Source organism: Penicillium concentricum (assembly GCF_028827145.1).
Source record: "Penicillium concentricum strain IBT 3081 chromosome Unknown utg000001l_segment0_segment0, whole genome shotgun sequence".
Classification (NCBI taxonomy): domain Eukaryota; kingdom Fungi; phylum Ascomycota; class Eurotiomycetes; order Eurotiales; family Aspergillaceae; genus Penicillium; species Penicillium concentricum.
The window spans coordinates 8,872,955-8,888,755 of record NW_026622754.1 but is presented as its reverse complement, the minus strand read 5'-3'; the positions used below and the strand labels follow the sequence as shown (position 1 = coordinate 8,888,755).

Here is a 15,801-nt window from a genome sequence, read left to right as displayed (position 1 = left end):
ATTAAAGACCCCAAGAGTAAAAATGGCACCAGAAGAGACATTAGTGAAGACATGATATTCCAAGTTATGTATGTGTTTTTCAATAAGATAACACCAAAGAAAATTGAAGCAATGGGTTGAGTTCGCGTTTTAACGGTCTCCAAAATGAAAAAGCCGGTCCAATTCATGTCTCAAGCAAAGTCCCTACAGTTCCTTCTTCAGGGAATGCTCAGGCTTGTGAGTAGTCTCGTAGTCAACATGCACATAAGCACGCTCAACATCGGGCAGCGACTCGAGCTTAATCTGGAGCTCTTCGGCAACGTCGTGGGTGGCACGCAGAGAAGCCTCCGCATCCATGACGACATCTACCTCGACCAGCAGGCGAGGACCAGAGGTGTATGCACGGACCGTATCGATGGCAGTAATGACAGGAGAGTGGGTCATGGCTAGGAATGTTAGTGGATGGTGTTACCAAGAGCTTAAAAGAGCTGAAAGGGAATGAACATACAAATATAGGTGATGAGCTGCTGCATCTTAGTGTCGGCAGTAACACCGACGAGCAACTGGAACTCGCCATAGGCAGAGTGCAGCCACAGCACACTGACCAGCACGGACAGAAGGATAGCACCCATAGGATCGATCCACCAGCGAAGCTTACTACCACCGACGGAGGTCAGAATACCGAACCCATTGATAAACAGATCGTTGCGGTGATCTTCCCACAGAATGCGGATCTGCGAGACCTGGTTGCGTAGGGCCCAACAGTACAGGAAAAGGCCCAACTTGGTGGCAAAGGCGACGGCGACAGCAATAACGGATGGGAGGTGGAAAGACTGAGTTTCTTCCTCGGAGCCCACCACCAGTGCGCGAATAGAGAAGGCGATGATGATGAAAGAGACGGCGGTCATAAGGAAGCAGAAGCAGATATTGCCCGCGGTTTCAAGGCGGGCCTTTCCAGCCGGGAACTTGCGCGGATCAACGCGGTTGACGGCCTTGTTGCACAGCAGGAGGGTCAGGTTGGACATGGGGTCGAAGATGGCGTCAGCCATTGTGGTGAACAAAGAGAGTGACCCGGAGGACACGGCACCGTACACCTGAACGACCGAAAGAATGATATTCGCGGCAAAACTACCGTAAACCGCGATGCGGTACTTGAGACGGTTGTCGACGCTCAACTCGCGGGCGGCACGTCGGTGCTCCTCGACGGGCTTCAGCATACGCTCGATGTTTTCATTTTGGGACTCGTAGAAGCCTTGCAGCTTCTTGGTGACAAAGGCCTGCTTTCCAAGACGGGCAGTGTCCTGCACTATGGATCCTACTCTCCGGCTTTTGTTTGTAGTGGAATCCCGTTTCCGCGAGGTATTGGCTTTCATCTGCCGAATCTCATCCTCGGTCTTCAACTTCGAGGCAAGCTGGAACGGATCGGTTTCAGGGGTGTAACGCGGTGGAGGTTGACCTTCTTCGTCACTGGAACTGCCACCACGGTGTTGCTGTATGGTGGTGAGCTCGTGTTCAAGCGCAGTTGTGGTACCTTCATTGATAGAAAGCGGAGTCATTCTATCCCGGTGTGACGGTGAGTTGCTATGACTATGATGTAAACTCTGGAAGGCATGAGGGTGGTTGGAAAGACTGTGACGCAGATGTTCCTCCATGATGAATGAGATGAATGGGGTGAATGGGGTGAATGGGGTGAATGGGGTGAATGGGATGAATTGGGGATGAAAGAATCTCATGTAAGGGGAGAAATAATTTCCCCTGTAGCAGTGCACCGCTTATCTTATCATGATGATCTTGCCCCACCTTAGCTTCTTGGCACATCGTTTATGCATTTTGTATGTATGACATTCTAACATACATACATATATGTAGGTGCCAGATGATTCCTGGTACTTAATACTTCTGCTTTAGTGCTCAAATCTTGGCGCTTTTAAAATTGAATATTGCTTAGTAGACCCCCAAGTACCCTGACTTGCCCAGGTGATCACCATTGCATAATATGATCTGCACTAACTATCAGGACTCTAGTTATCTAAGTAATTATGTAGCTTACATACGACAGCTACTTTCATTTTCAACTACCAAATAAGATGTCTTATTACGACTTCTCCAGCTTCTTGATATGGGGCCATCTCGCGATACCATTGAAGATGAGTTATTCCTGTAGTATGTCTTTGAACACTAGATTGACTCGAGTCAAAGTCAGCATTCTCATTGTATACTCTTTAAGGTTTACCAAGATTCAAGCCAGATTCTTGAGAGAAACGGTGTCTTTCCTTGACTTCATTCACCGAATAAATGGATTCTTCCTCTCCTTGTCTCCCGCGTATTAGATCTAATTGCTGGGTAAGCATGGTTTTGTATACATCATTGTATGAATGAAGATTGAAACCCCCTTTCTAGCCCTGCATGTTTGAACCCCGCCACAATTCTACGAATCAAAGCTTTCGCCTGGTTGTGGGAGAGAGATCTGGACGGATTTGTGTTGAAAATGCTAAGAATCCTCGACTACTACAATCGTAGGCCTTTCAGTCGAATTGAAAACTCCAACAAAATTACGAGGATGAATGGGTAGGACTCTATTACCAACGTCTATATATACGCACATGAAAGACTAGCGGGAACAGTAGGTGGTGTGGCGGTGCCAAGAGGTGGAGGTACTACAGCAGTCCTTCGCTCATTCGTCATGGTCATATGAAAACAACCGCAGTACAGCCTTAGCAACTTCAACACCATCATGCTCTAGATGTGCCGTCTCAGCCGCCCGATCCGCATGCTCGAGGTCTTTGATCCCGCCACTATCTACCCTGATCTGGATCTGTCGCTTCACCATATCCTCGTCGAAGGCCAAATGCGCCTGCGTAGTGAATAATCTGTTCGGAATATACAATCCCTGAACCGGTGTATGCTCACTACGGCCCCAGCAAGCAACCTCCGTGTTCGGGGGAAGCATGTCGGGTCCCGCAGACGCGGAAGTAGGCGGCGCGACAACCTGATCCTGATGCATCTGGTGGAGATAAATGTGGTCTTTGCGCGAACGGAAGAGACGCTGGCCAACGGGCGTCAGCGTGATGCGACAGTGACCGAGTTCCCAATCCTGTGAGGGCGCAGGCGCAACAGATCCACCGAGAAGGCGGGCAAGGAGCTGGTGGCCGAAGCAGACGCCCACGAAGTGGAAGTCGGGGCGCTTGATCCAGAGGGCTTTAAGGAGGTCTAGCAGTTGTAGGATCCATTCGTTGTTCGCATGTGCATCGTACACGCTCCCCGTGATGAGGAGGCCGTCGAAGCGGTCAAAATCATCCACGGTTGGCATTCGGCCACCTTTTTCGGTCACCACGTAGACTTGGTCTGTCTCTACTTCTAGAGGTGGATGGTGGGCGCGTCCGGCTTTGGCGAAGTGGTTGTGTAGTATCTGGCCAAAGGAGCCGCGGGCCGACTGTGTGTCTGGGTGAGGTATGTCGGTCTCTAGGACCATGATTCGTACGGCAGGCGCCGATTCCGTGGGCTTGTAGGTCTGATCCATGATGTATGGGTATCGGTATGGAGGTAAAATCTAGTGATTTGTCTTTTGGGGCAATGCCGGGTTAAATGCGACAGACTACAGCGGAGTAATGTAGCTGCCTGAGCCAATGCCAAGTAGCTCGGTTCGTGAAAACATGATGCAGCGACAATCTCGATATTTGACTCTTGGCCTCCGTCATGACTCTGTTCCGGATTGGACTTGGCGGGATATCGTCATATGCCGAGAAAAGTGGAGGGGCGGGGCGGGCCTTTCTTGGTGGACAGGACCGCTCCAACAGGGGGTATATGTAGGTACTCCGTACTGCCCGGCATAAACCTATCAAGTTACCTCACCTCACCTAACTAACTAAGTAACGTCAGAAGCCTAGTGAGAATTATATTTCTTCAAAATTTCTTTTCTCAATACCATTTAAATGTCTTTCTACTAGTCTTTTTCCCCATCTTAGCTTTTATTATTTCTCAAATGTGTTAGGCAAAGGCAGTATAACATGCTAGGGCTGGGACATGGTTCGAGCCACACTGGGAAATCAGAAAGAACTACTACATTGCCATGTTGCCGAATCCAAATAATTTCTTGGAATCCCTAGTTAGTTATGCCTTTGAAAAATTGCGCCTGAAAAATAAGGTCGGAGAGTAGACGCATAACTAAGTTAGTTAACCTAGTCAGTTATGCTTGGGTGAATTTCATTAATAATAATAGCCCTTGCCCCCTGGAAAACCTCCCACTCTCTAGAACCCCCCATTGTTCCTAGTACTCTTTGACAATGCGTAATATTTCACTGTCAGATTCAACCCTTTCTGCGGAGGATTTATTGCCTTCTACCTACCTTTTGCAGGGACACAGTCTGCAAACATCTGACTTCGGGGAAGGACCATCAGGGCACAACATAATTTCGCCAGGAACTAGAAATAGCGATCCCGAGAGAAACCATAATCCGTCTGGTCCATATGAACAGCTTGGACAAACACAGGGGCAAAATCTTCTGCGCAGTTCGCAAAGTGCCAAGGGATCATCACGCAAGAAACGCGGAAGACCGCGAAAGGACGACAATGACCAGACCGAGGAACTTCCCGCAGATGTTTGTTTAACACTTATCCTCTCTCAATTTATCTCCAAGATTTAGCTAATCACTGCTGTGGGTGTAGCGACGTCGGGCGCAAATACGATTGGCACAACGTGCCTATCGCACCCGCCAAGAGGGCGCACTTTTGAAATATGAGGCCCGGATCACTCAACTGGAGACAGGCATGAAAAAGATGAATGCAGCTATCAGTTCATTCGGACAGAATTTAGGAGAAACTGGAATTCTGGCTACACACCCAGATCTCCATGCTCATATTCGCAATATCCTAGAGACATGTAATAATGTTTCGGAGGAAGCTGGTTTAACCACGGCACAAGATCAGGTGCCCTATTCTACCGCCGAGGGAGGCTCGACGTCGTCATGTGTGCCGCAAAAACAAGGACAAGAGCACCTATCCTCATCTCTAGCTCCATTGTATTCACCTCATCGATCACCGGTAATTACATTGCTTAACCCGTCTCCGTGGTCCACGATCGGTGATCCCCCAATGCCATTAGGCCCCGCCTCGCCGCTTCTGTTCGACATTCCCACCACCTCTGTTGTTGAGCTGTCACAGTTTATCCGTCAGCTTCGTCTGGCGTGCGCATATCACGCGTATATTTCTTTACGCAATTCATCGGTCAGATTGGAGGATCTCAGAAGGAAGTTTCGGTTCCTTCTCAGCATTTTGACTCGCGAGGAACTCACATCCTATTTTGAAGCCTCGGTACAGGCTCGAATCTATCCGGAGCGTATGACGAAGTGGCAGGCGCTTCCATTCTTTGCCGTTGGTGGAGCCGGTACTCATTATATCTCCTCTTCACCATCTGTCTCAAATTCCCACAATGCTTCTCAGGGGGACTACAATCAACCCTCAATTCGGGAGAACCCTTTAACCGAATTCTCCCCGGAGGTTCAAGAACAAATGGATGGAAAGTGGTTTGATATTCGAGATCTCGAAGGATTTCTCCAGGAGAGGGGGGTTCATTTTATCGGCAGAGCTCCTGGCAGTTCTACGGAGGCACGACGGGGCGTATCAATGCAAGCCGCAAGCCCCGTGCATTTGATTAAAAGTAAGACCATTGCCGCATTGAACCAACTTCCTGAATTAATCTCATCACCTATAGGTTTGGTAGATATGTGCATTTGCCTTGGTCGCTCGCCCGGATGGCGGCCTCTCGATGTGGAGAAAGCTCTTCGAATGTCTTTGTGGGCATGAAATCATGTGGGTTTCTTAGCACTGGTAGATAGTAGGAACAGCATATTATTTTATGCGACATTTACTCCAACTCTAACTATTAGATAGTCATAATTGACGTGAACTTGATGTCTTTCTCGCTGTCATTTAGGTCTATGCTCCATTTCTACCTCAAGAGTAGGAAAAAAATACAATGGATCCTGAAGGCCCTTCACACAACTAATCGGTTTGTGACTGTAATAAGGAAGAATCGTCAAATTGAGGCTGAGAGCAACGAATAAAAGAATTTCTCCTTCATGCCCCCTTGATAAAATCAGCATTGGCTCGCATGGATCACTTGACACTGTCGGCCCAAAAAAAGCAAAAAGCAAAAAGCTTTCTACACTCAGCATCTGTCTATATCTTGATCAATATAATTATGTTTGGATATATCCTGATGTACCGATAAAAAAGGTCAGATTTTGTTAACCGAACATATTCCGAAGTGGGTCTATGATAACTAAACAAAAATCAGATCTCATATGCTGCCGTAGAAAGGCCCATTGAGCCGAGGTAGAGAGAATATAGGTTTCTGTATAAGTTTAGACATATTTACCCTTGTCTTCGAATACCTCCAACCCAGTCACAACCATGGCGACCACTTTAGCCGAACATGTATCGCAACAAAAAATTCATGATCATTATGTGTCCACCCATCTTCCGCAAAAGATGGGTAATCTAGCACCCATCGCCTACGGTGGCTACGCCATCGCTCTTGCAATCCACGCTGCGTGTAAGACCGCCCCGAGTGGTTTTCACTTATATTCGGCATTTGGGCATTACCTCCGAGCAGTAAATACTGAAAACAACTTGATATGCACACCTGTTCAACTCCGCCAATCGAAGAGTTTCGTCACCTACCGCGTTGCCGTCGAACAGAATGACCCGTCCACCGGCCGACGAAACCTATGCATGGAGCTCCTAGCCGATTTTCACAGGGATGAGCCGTCTCTTCTCACATTCTCGGATCAACCCACTCGGAGCTATAGTCACTGGCGGGACTGTGTGCCTTGGGACCGCCTTGTGGAAGATTGGCTCAAAGCTGGTAAAATAGCAGAGCCACAGTTCAAAGCTTTCAACACTCTATTCGGACTCTCCCGAGACCTCTACGAAGGCCGCCCATGTCCGGAAGGAATTATCGCTCAAAATCTCATGGGGATGGCCAAGACCGTCAAAACCAGCCAGGAGGGATTGTCTCCAACAGCAAAGTCATCAGCCGACTGGTTTCGAGTCAAACACCCTCTGCAGACAGAAGGAGAGCAAATGGCCAGCTTAGGGTTCATCCTGGATGGCATTTTGTCATTTTTGCCGTTGACACACAATCACATGTCCTTTGAGGACGCCGGTGCCTGTTCGAGCTTGGACTTTGCTCTGCGTATCTTTACGCCGCCCAAAGTGGATGAGTGGCACTTGAGGGAGGTAATCAATCACCGTGCTGGCCATGGCCGCACATATAGTGAGAGTAAAATGTGGGATGAGGCTGGGAATTTAGTGGCTTCCATGACACAGCAGTCAATTTTGCGAGTTCCTGCCAAAGCCGCAAACTTGTAAAGTTGGCCATTGTTTTGGGATTTCCTCTTTGGTCTATGTAATATAAAATATTGTAAGAGAACTCTATATCATTGTATGTTACATCATACTACTATATGTACTTCTTTCGAGTTCCAGTCTGTGTATATAAATACTTCTTATGATCATATTTACTATCCTTTCTCTCCTAAATTTCATTTCCGCTTTTTTTCCTTTCTCGGCCATTTCACAAAATCTTCAAGTTGAGATGTCTTGCCGGCTATAGCGGTCACGACAGGGAGGGCTGTGGTGAGTAAAAATTGGAATATTTACAATGTGTCATGTAACTGTAATATTGCTAGTCAATCAGTTGCTCGTGATTTGTTTGTCGTGACAACAGAAATCGTCGGGGCGATGAATCCCAACGCAGACCAAGTGACTCGGCACCCGCCATAAATGGAAGCTGTTCGCTTTTGTCTCTCTTATTTGTTTCCTATTGGTATCCCCCTCCGAAGTTCACATTATTGTTCCCAACTACACTCCTATCTACACTGCTCCCATTTGCACTGTTCCTAGAGCTCTCTCACACAAACCAACATAAGTTCATTGTTATCAACATGGCTCCCAAAGCGCCAACCACCCCCAAGGCCAAGCCTACCCGGGCTACAAAGGGAGGTATCGTGAAGCGGACTCCTACCAAGGCGACTTCTGCCTCAGTCTCCCCTACCAAAGCGACTGCTACCAAGGTCTCCCCTGTCAAGGCGACTGCTACCAAGGTTTTCCCTGTCAAGGCGACCGCTAACAAGCCCGCCCCCGGAGCCCCTCTTGATAAGGACCTTGTGTTCTTGTGGAAATGCGTCAATATGTCCTCTGGCATCAAGGTAAGTGTCTTTTCGATGTGTTGACATGTCCATACAACACACGATGTATGTCATATACTTACTGAATTTACAGATTGACTGGGCCGCCGTCTCCGAAGATGCGGGTAAGTCCGTTGGCACCGTTCAGAAGCAGTACTGGCGACTCAATACCAAGGTGGAGAAGTACCTCGCCGCCACGGCCCCCGCTGATGCCGCTGATGGATCCGACAATGAAAATGACACCAATGAGAAGGATGTCCAGACCGCCGATTCCAACGAAACTGAGTAGATGAAAAGGGATTTTGGTGGCAACGCACGCGGAGGATGATGGACTCTGAATGAGAGTCTTGATTGATCACCTTGCTCTGGATACTTACTGCGCTCTGGTTCATTTGTTTCATACTTTCTCATTCTATGTTGCTCTGGTCTCAGCCTGCACTTCACATGTGCCCCTTTCGGCTGAGATTCATTTCTTTTTTTTAAGAGATAATGCAACCAAACTTTCACAACTTTTCTCTCATAAGTGAGTAGTATAACTAAACAAAAGTTTTAAAGTAAAGGTCACGGGTGTAGTCAAAGCCCTAAGTAATGAAAATAATACGTCCAACTACTATGTAATACCACTTAGGTGGTACTTAGGTAGTATCGTCCTTGGACCCCTATGACCTCATGCATAAATCCCCCTCATATATTACCCCGCCTATTTTCTCTTGCTTTTCCTACATTGTATACCTCAGAATATTCAAATTCATCATGGCCAATCCTTATTTCGATATTGAATACACTTCGGCTGGCGGCCAGGGCAAGTTTGCTGTTTGTTATTTTGTCTCACCTCACACTAACTTCATGCAGTGGAAAACTGGGGTCGCATCGAGTTCAAACTTTACGACGACGTCGTCCCCAAGACTGCAACCAACTTCCGGGCCCTTGCGACGGGCGAAAAGGGCTTCGGTTATGCAGGCTCTGCTTTCCACCGCGTAATTGCTGGGTTCATGGCCCAGGGTGGTGACTTTACTCGCGGAAATGTCAGTCATGGTATCTTTATGACCGGAATTACGAGCTCCAACTAATCTTTATTCCTTCTTCAGGGAACGGGGGGCAAGTCCATCTATGGCGAGAAGTTTGCGGATGAGAATTTCCAGACAAAGCACACCAAAGGCGGCCTACTCTCCATGGCAAATGCTGGACCCAACACCAATGGTTCTCAGTTCTTCATTACTGTAAGTCGAAACTATGCACAAAGGATATGTGAAAGACGTGTTTTCTGACTGTCTTAGTTCGTGAAAACCCCCCACTTGGATGGCAAGCACGTGGTCTTTGGAGAGGTTGTCTCCGGTCAGGATATTCTCCAGAAGATGGAGAGCAAGAGCTTGGATCGCTCTGGAAAGACTGATGGTACCATTAAGATTGCCTCTTCGGGAACAGTCTAATCTTAGGAAATGGTGCTGTGTTGTATCCAACAGCTTACTGGGTAGCAATGTGGACATGAATTCGTTCATTCCCATAGAACCATGCGTCTCATTTTTTTTCTATCTCTAGATTTCCATCAACTTAGGTAGAACCAACACGTAAATCCTTTTGCCCTATATGTACTCTGTAACACGAAAATAGAATGTATCCAATGCTATATATACGTACAGAAGTAGACCTCCATCAAAGACAAACCAAGAACTATCGTCCAGCCAAATCATTTCACAGCAACCATGAACAATCGCGGATACTTCAACAACACCCGTCCATCAACAGAAACAGGATAAGCAGCCTGCAAGCGCCTCAGATAACCCTTCAAGAAAGCCTCCTTCTCGCCATCCTCCAACGGATCCAAAAACGGCCTCAGCCCGGTCCCCTTCACCCACTCAATAACAGCCTCATGACTCTCAAGCGAATGATAATAACTCGTCTCAAAAACAGAAACCTGACTACAAAACGGCTTAACCAGATCATAAAGCTCCTGCGGCGACTGGAACCCATCTCTCTGCGCGCCAGCGATTTTCCCCGCCCACGGGCCGTCAGCAGCAGTCTCGTCCATCAGCAAATGCGAAGGCTCGTTCAGATTATGCGGGACCTGGAGGGCAAAAACAGCGCCCTTTTGCTGTGGCTGCAAGAGCCGCTTAATAACCGCGATACGGTCATCGGCTTTCAGCCACTGGAACACCGCATTCGAGAAGAAGAGGTCGACTGGCTTGGCTGGGTCTGGCATGTAGGTATTTAGGTCTGTGACGTGGAATTCCCGGTCTGGGAGAACTTTCTTTGCACGCTCGATCATGTCGGGCGATGAGTCTAGACCTGTTATTGTTGCTGATGGGTACTGGTTTGCCAAAATTGTTGTAGAGTTGGCTGGGCCGCAGCCTAGGTCGATTATTCTCTTTGGGGCTGTTAGGGGCACGTGCGAGAGGAGATCGCGCGCGGGCTGGGTGCGTTCATTTTCGAATTTGAGGTATTGGCTTGCGCTCCAGTCTTTGCTTTGTTGAGACATTGTTGTGGTGAAGTGTCTGTAGGCTGGTCTTGGGATTCTCGGGGAGTGGTTGAATAGTCTGGTTGCTGTGGGGTTTAGACGACAGTACATTCTTCGTATGATTTGAAATATTAGAAGATGTTTGGTTGTATAAGGAATACTTGTTTTTATATTAATATCCTAATGTTGAATGAACCTTGTAAATCGAGGAAGTGGCGACATCGGATATTCGGCGATCTCTCCGATATCGCTATTAACAGCGTTGCATTGGAATCCACGACGACGAAGAAAGCATGGTAAATCTGACATTTAATTACCGCTATATCTAGCTACTAGCTAACACAGTAGATACAGGCAGGTCCAAAATTGAACACGATGTGCTTCCGACATTACGTGGCCCACTTTTTAGTGGGCCATTATTTGCGCCCTTCCGCATTTAGTTACCTGCCAAGTTGCCGAACATGGCCTGGATCCAGGCCAGGACATCCGCAGCGCTATCGGCGGGGAAAGGTAAGGCAGCACCGGCAGCATTGGTAGCACCGGGGTTAGCTGCGGCGGTGGTAGCGACTGGCACCTCGGCAGAAGTAGTCGATTGACGGGCAGTGGTGGCAAAAGTAGTAGGCTGAACAGCAACAGTGGTAGTGGTAGGTTTAACAGCAGCCGTGGTGGTGGGCTCAGCGACAGTTGTGGCCGACGTAGTAGCAGTAGCAATTGTAGCAGCCTCCGTAGAGCTGTCGATCGACGAGGCCTTCACCGACGGAGCCGGAGCTGAGACACCACCGGAGCCAGATCCACCGAGAGTGAAGTCGATACACGACTCGTAGGTCTGATCAATTGACTGAGCGTACCAGTACCACTGCAGCACACAGTCACCGGCGGTGACACACCGGTCTTCGAGATCATCAGGCATAGTGATACTGAAGCTGGTCTCATCGGCTTTGACGCCAGTGGCGACGGATGCATAGACAGACCAGGAGATCAGGGGAGCACCGATAACAGTGTTGGAAGAAGTGTCGACGACAGAGACATTGGCGATACCGGTGTGCGGGGCGCGGATGTCGACGGTGAAGTCGACTTTCTGTCCTGCCTTGTACGAGTAGACATTGTCCTTGTTGTCGGCAAATTTGTAGCCCTTGCAAAGCCAGATATCGCACGCGGCGGCTTCGTAGTCATTCTGGCCGGAGGCAACTTGCAGCTCGCCTTGGATGTTGCCGTACTTGTCAGACCCTTGGTTAGAGACGACTTGCTTGCCACAGGCGGCTTCCATTGCGGTGCCGGGCTGTCGGGCATTGGGGCTGCTGACGAAGCCATGGCCGTTGACCAAGGAGATAATGCTGGCGAAAGCCAGAGCGGGGGTGAAATACTTCATGTTTGGCGAGTTGGGATGTCGGGGCAGTGAATGGAAATAATCGGTAAACCGGACCGAGAAATGAATGTATACTTGAATGAAAGTCTGCACGGTCTCAAACCGGAGGAAACGAATGTGAATGTGAATGAAAATTCAAAAAAGACTGACCAGCATGCTCACTTGGTCTTGTGTCGCGCCGGCATGTCGCTGCTTATATAGTAGGTAGGCATATTCAAAAGAAGCTCTAGCTGAGCTTTATGCGCCATTAATCAACCGCAAACACTAGATTGACAGTTATCAGAGACATATCAAACAGCGCGTAATATCGACTCCACGTAACATGCTGAAACAAATTGGATATGCCCAAGGGACAGCGCTCCACCAGGAAGCGACTGCTGAGACTGGCGGTAAGTCTAGGTCGGATCTTCGGGACAATATGGCCCTCCGATGCATATTGAACCAGGCCGGATGGTCTTCTCTCCCGAGACAAGCCCGACGTTCCTGAGGCTATGGTTGCCAAGCCTTGCTCCACGCGCCGAACAGGGATCCGCCGAGTTTCACGTAGATTGGGACCTGCCAAGGGGCTGACAGGTGAGACAGGACATTTTATCACTTTACTTTGATTAAGGAAGTGGAGATCGTAGAATAAACTTGACTTGGCAGTGGTACTTGGACGTTTATCCAATTCTATTCCAGGATTATTATCCTTTTAGGTCCACTCGGTTTGAAAATCACACTAAATCTTATGAAACTGACTAGGTACTTCTTGATTCCACCTATCAAGGTATTCGTTTCACAATAAAGTCAAATAAAATAATGAACATAATCCTGTACTAATAGTTAAATAGATCCAGTGACCAACTAGAGACATGTAAACCTAGTAGTCATCAAGCTGTGTTGTATGAATTATTAAGATTACCGAAAATAAATTCACTATTAGTAGTTATCAGGATGCATTGTCATATAGACGTATAAGATCACAAGTTCTATGATTCCCATTTGGCCTAAATACGAGAGCCTCTGCATAATTATCTGAACTAGCTTAGCCACGTGGATTCGGAGCCCAGCACGGATATTTTCTATACTCTTTCTTGGCTTAAGATACACAAGAGTAGAAGCTTATGCGGCCTTGTGACATGTCCTTAGTTGATTTTCTAGTAGATCTTTTAGCAGTCTCAGATTTCCTTTTCAAATGTATTTTCTTGATTCCGCTTATCAAGAGTTTCACAGTAAAATCAAATAGCATAGTCATCCTGCACTAATAGTCAGGGAGCAGAGGCACAACTTCCTAAGTATACCCCTGACCCAATTTGTGATAACGAAGAGGATGATTCGGATGGCATTCTACCTTAGGATAAATAGCCAGCACCCCTATAGAGAAAGGCAGTGTCGGAGAGATGAGGATGAATGCCTGTATCCAAAGCGGACGAAAAAAATTATAAAGAATGATAACTTTATGATTATTCTCACTAACTATATGTTCTCTATATTGGAAACACTCTAAGGCATTTTTACATAACTTATGCAACGTTTTTAGTGTTTACATTATTTATGCAGTACACCAGATAGTGCTGCCAAGACTTGGTGCTGCAGCATCCAAAGCCTATAGTGGGCATTGCCCACTTGTATTAAGGCCCACGGGTATACCATTGAATTTGACGAGGGACGAAAGGAGTTAGAGGCAGGTCGTCATATCGCATGGCTGTTGAGAGACTCGAGTGCTGTTACAAAATTGTTGAACTGTACAGTAAGTACTATACTAAGCAGGTAGCCCGAATTGAAATTGCATCCTTCGATACAACTTAATGCGAGTTGTATGCAGAAAGAGGTTGACGAAGGTGTCAAACTGCATCGAGACTAAACTCGATTCCGTAGGAGTTCAAGATTCTTGACATGCAAGAATTACAAATCAAAGGAGCAACAGCTCAAAATATTGTACTAAATGATGCGCTGAGGATCAACCGATGGCGATAAAGCTCGAATCTATTGGTATCCGCTTGCCGAAACTGGCAACCATGAAAGCGCTTGGATCAAGTATTTTATAGTGTCTGCTTTCTAGAGTCTACGCATAATCGTCTCTTGCTTATGAGGTCTTCTATTCTATATATGACTCAATGGAGAATGAAATAGCAATTAACATTTTAACGTATACTCCCCACTAGGATCAGGCCTCCAGAAATGACTGTGATGCTCTATCTCTCAAATCTCGTGTATTGCAACAGTGGAGATACTGCTGGAGAAACAGTGTTAATGATTCAGTGACAGATCAAAGACAATCTTTCCCTTCGCATGCCTTCCATCCAATCTCTTGAATGCCTCTTCATACTGCTCAAGAGGCCAGACACTATCCACCAGCCCCCGACACACCCCCTTCTCAATCAACTTCGAAACCTCCTCTAACTGCCTCCTCACGGGCTGCATAACAAAGAACACGTCTTTCACACTTTCACCCTTAAAGCCATCCGGGCAAGCCTGCAAAGGTGGCTGGTAGATACTCAGCACAACACCACCATCCTTAACAGTCCACCACGCATCTTCAAGAGCCTTTCCCCCAACACAATCAACAACAGCATCCACCTTATTTGAAGGCGACTGCGTAGCCCATTCCTTCAAATCTATAACCCGATAATCAAGGACTTCCTTCGCCCCAAGCGACCTCACAAGCTCCACATTCCGGGAACCACATGTCGCCACCACCTCCGCACCAAGCAAAGTGGCCAACTGCACAAGCCAAATACCCACACCACCAGAAGCACCAGTAACAAGAACTCTCTTCCCAGTCCAAGCAAGTTTAGCTGCCTCCATCTCAATCTCTTCCTCATTTCCCCTAGCAAGCGCATGAATAAAAAGAACCTGCCAAGCCGTCTCGGCGGAGACAGGAACCGCAGCAGCCTGGACCCAGCTTAAACCCTGCGGTTTGTGCGCCAACTCATCCGTAACGGCGATGGAATAGTCGCGCGCATTTGCTGGTCGGACATAGTTTGTGCGCGCGTATACTTCATCGCCTGGCTGGAAGGGCGAGTCTTCCGGCGCTGAGATGACGATTCCCGCCATGTCCGGGCATGGGATTAGAGTGCGCGGTGTGAGCGGGGGGAAATTCGCTGGCCAGAGTAACTCGCCGGCACAGGGACTGCAGGCTTTTATTTGGATTAGGTGCTCTCCCTGTGTGTGGTTTGGGGTTGGGAGATGGGTGTTTGTTAGGGTGAGGGTTTTGGAGGAGGCGGTTGGTTGGATGACGCTGCGCATTTTGAGAGGAAGGTTTGACATGTTTGGAATTTGTAGATATAAAATGTTGTTTGCAATGGTTTAGAAGGAATGTGTTGATGGTGTGGGTTATATAGTTCAAGTGTCGAGACGTCATCCGGGTTCCCGGCCTAGCCTATTTGATAGCCTATTTCCCCGCATAAGCTCCGGAGTATATGGAAGTACTTAGGCAATGTACTTAGGCAATGTACTTAGGCAATATACTAAAGGAATGTACTTATGTAAATTTGCTTTCAGGCAGAACATAATGCAAGCCTCGTATTTCTCGTGTCGGAAATTATATCATAGACCAGCACCCAAGCGGGATGTGATGCAATATCTGGGAAGTCTATCACCATCTAGACATCAATTAAATCTATAAGATGGGTAATACGACTTTTTAGACTGAAAAGTTCAGTTCAATAAGCTTTTGATATTCGTGATTCTATCCTTTCAGGAAGTGGAGTGAGTTTTGGCCTATTTCTGCAGAATTTCCGTGAAGAATAGACTTCATAAGGCAGTTCTTATTGGTAGATAATCGTACTTTTGCTAATTCACATGCAACTTCGAACCCGATGTCCAATCCG

The 15,801-nt window shown here is 47.5% G+C and overlaps 10 protein-coding genes across 10 annotated transcripts; 5 read left to right on the top strand and 5 right to left on the bottom strand.

The window, feature by feature from the left end:
• Positions 1-183: 183 nt before the first annotated feature.
• N7517_003438 (cation diffusion facilitator family transporter) lies at positions 184-1,631 on the bottom strand (the record flags this gene model as incomplete). The annotated part of the gene is made up of 2 exons (XM_056721168.1): positions 184-425; positions 488-1,631. 2 exons carry the CDS (start codon positions 1,629-1,631, stop codon positions 184-186), a joined length of 1,386 nt encoding a protein of 461 aa, XP_056585303.1.
• Positions 1,632-2,653: 1,022 nt separating this feature from the next.
• Positions 2,654-3,499, bottom strand: N7517_003437 (type 1 glutamine amidotransferase; the record flags this gene model as incomplete). The annotated part of the gene is made up of 1 exon (XM_056721167.1): positions 2,654-3,499. One exon carries the CDS (start codon positions 3,497-3,499, stop codon positions 2,654-2,656), a length of 846 nt encoding a protein of 281 aa, XP_056585302.1.
• Positions 3,500-4,262: 763 nt separating this feature from the next.
• N7517_003436 (bZIP transcription factor) lies at positions 4,263-5,781 on the top strand (the record flags this gene model as incomplete). The annotated part of the gene is made up of 2 exons (XM_056721166.1): positions 4,263-4,577; positions 4,645-5,781. 2 exons carry the CDS (start codon positions 4,263-4,265, stop codon positions 5,779-5,781), a joined length of 1,452 nt encoding a protein of 483 aa, XP_056585301.1.
• Positions 5,782-6,390: 609 nt separating this feature from the next.
• N7517_003435 (thioesterase family protein) lies at positions 6,391-7,350 on the top strand (the record flags this gene model as incomplete). Its single annotated transcript, XM_056721165.1, has 1 exon — positions 6,391-7,350. The coding sequence occupies one exon, from the start codon at positions 6,391-6,393 to the stop codon at positions 7,348-7,350; it is 960 nt and encodes a 319-aa protein (XP_056585300.1).
• A 575-nt stretch (positions 7,351-7,925) lies between these two features.
• On the top strand, positions 7,926-8,457 carry N7517_003434 (uncharacterized protein; the record flags this gene model as incomplete). The annotated part of the gene is made up of 2 exons (XM_056721164.1): positions 7,926-8,189; positions 8,263-8,457. 2 exons carry the CDS (start codon positions 7,926-7,928, stop codon positions 8,455-8,457), a joined length of 459 nt encoding a protein of 152 aa, XP_056585299.1.
• A 200-nt stretch (positions 8,458-8,657) lies between these two features.
• On the top strand, positions 8,658-9,598 carry N7517_003433 (uncharacterized protein; the record flags this gene model as incomplete). Its single annotated transcript, XM_056721163.1, has 4 exons — positions 8,658-8,691; positions 9,021-9,193; positions 9,257-9,388; positions 9,446-9,598. 4 exons carry the CDS (start codon positions 8,658-8,660, stop codon positions 9,596-9,598), a joined length of 492 nt encoding a protein of 163 aa, XP_056585298.1.
• A 257-nt stretch (positions 9,599-9,855) lies between these two features.
• On the bottom strand, positions 9,856-10,644 carry N7517_003432 (Trans-aconitate 2-methyltransferase C-terminal; the record flags this gene model as incomplete). The annotated part of the gene is made up of 1 exon (XM_056721162.1): positions 9,856-10,644. One exon carries the CDS (start codon positions 10,642-10,644, stop codon positions 9,856-9,858), a length of 789 nt encoding a protein of 262 aa, XP_056585297.1.
• A 415-nt stretch (positions 10,645-11,059) lies between these two features.
• N7517_003431 (lytic polysaccharide monooxygenase) lies at positions 11,060-11,992 on the bottom strand (the record flags this gene model as incomplete). Its single annotated transcript, XM_056721161.1, has 1 exon — positions 11,060-11,992. The coding sequence occupies one exon, from the start codon at positions 11,990-11,992 to the stop codon at positions 11,060-11,062; it is 933 nt and encodes a 310-aa protein (XP_056585296.1).
• Positions 11,993-12,311: 319 nt separating this feature from the next.
• On the top strand, positions 12,312-12,559 carry N7517_003430 (uncharacterized protein; the record flags this gene model as incomplete). Its single annotated transcript, XM_056721160.1, has 2 exons — positions 12,312-12,378; positions 12,435-12,559. The coding sequence occupies 2 exons, from the start codon at positions 12,312-12,314 to the stop codon at positions 12,557-12,559; spliced, it is 192 nt and encodes a 63-aa protein (XP_056585295.1).
• A 1,659-nt stretch (positions 12,560-14,218) lies between these two features.
• Positions 14,219-15,238, bottom strand: N7517_003429 (NADP-dependent oxidoreductase; the record flags this gene model as incomplete). Its single annotated transcript, XM_056721159.1, has 1 exon — positions 14,219-15,238. The coding sequence occupies one exon, from the start codon at positions 15,236-15,238 to the stop codon at positions 14,219-14,221; it is 1,020 nt and encodes a 339-aa protein (XP_056585294.1).
• Between the last annotated feature and the right edge of the window lie 563 nt (positions 15,239-15,801).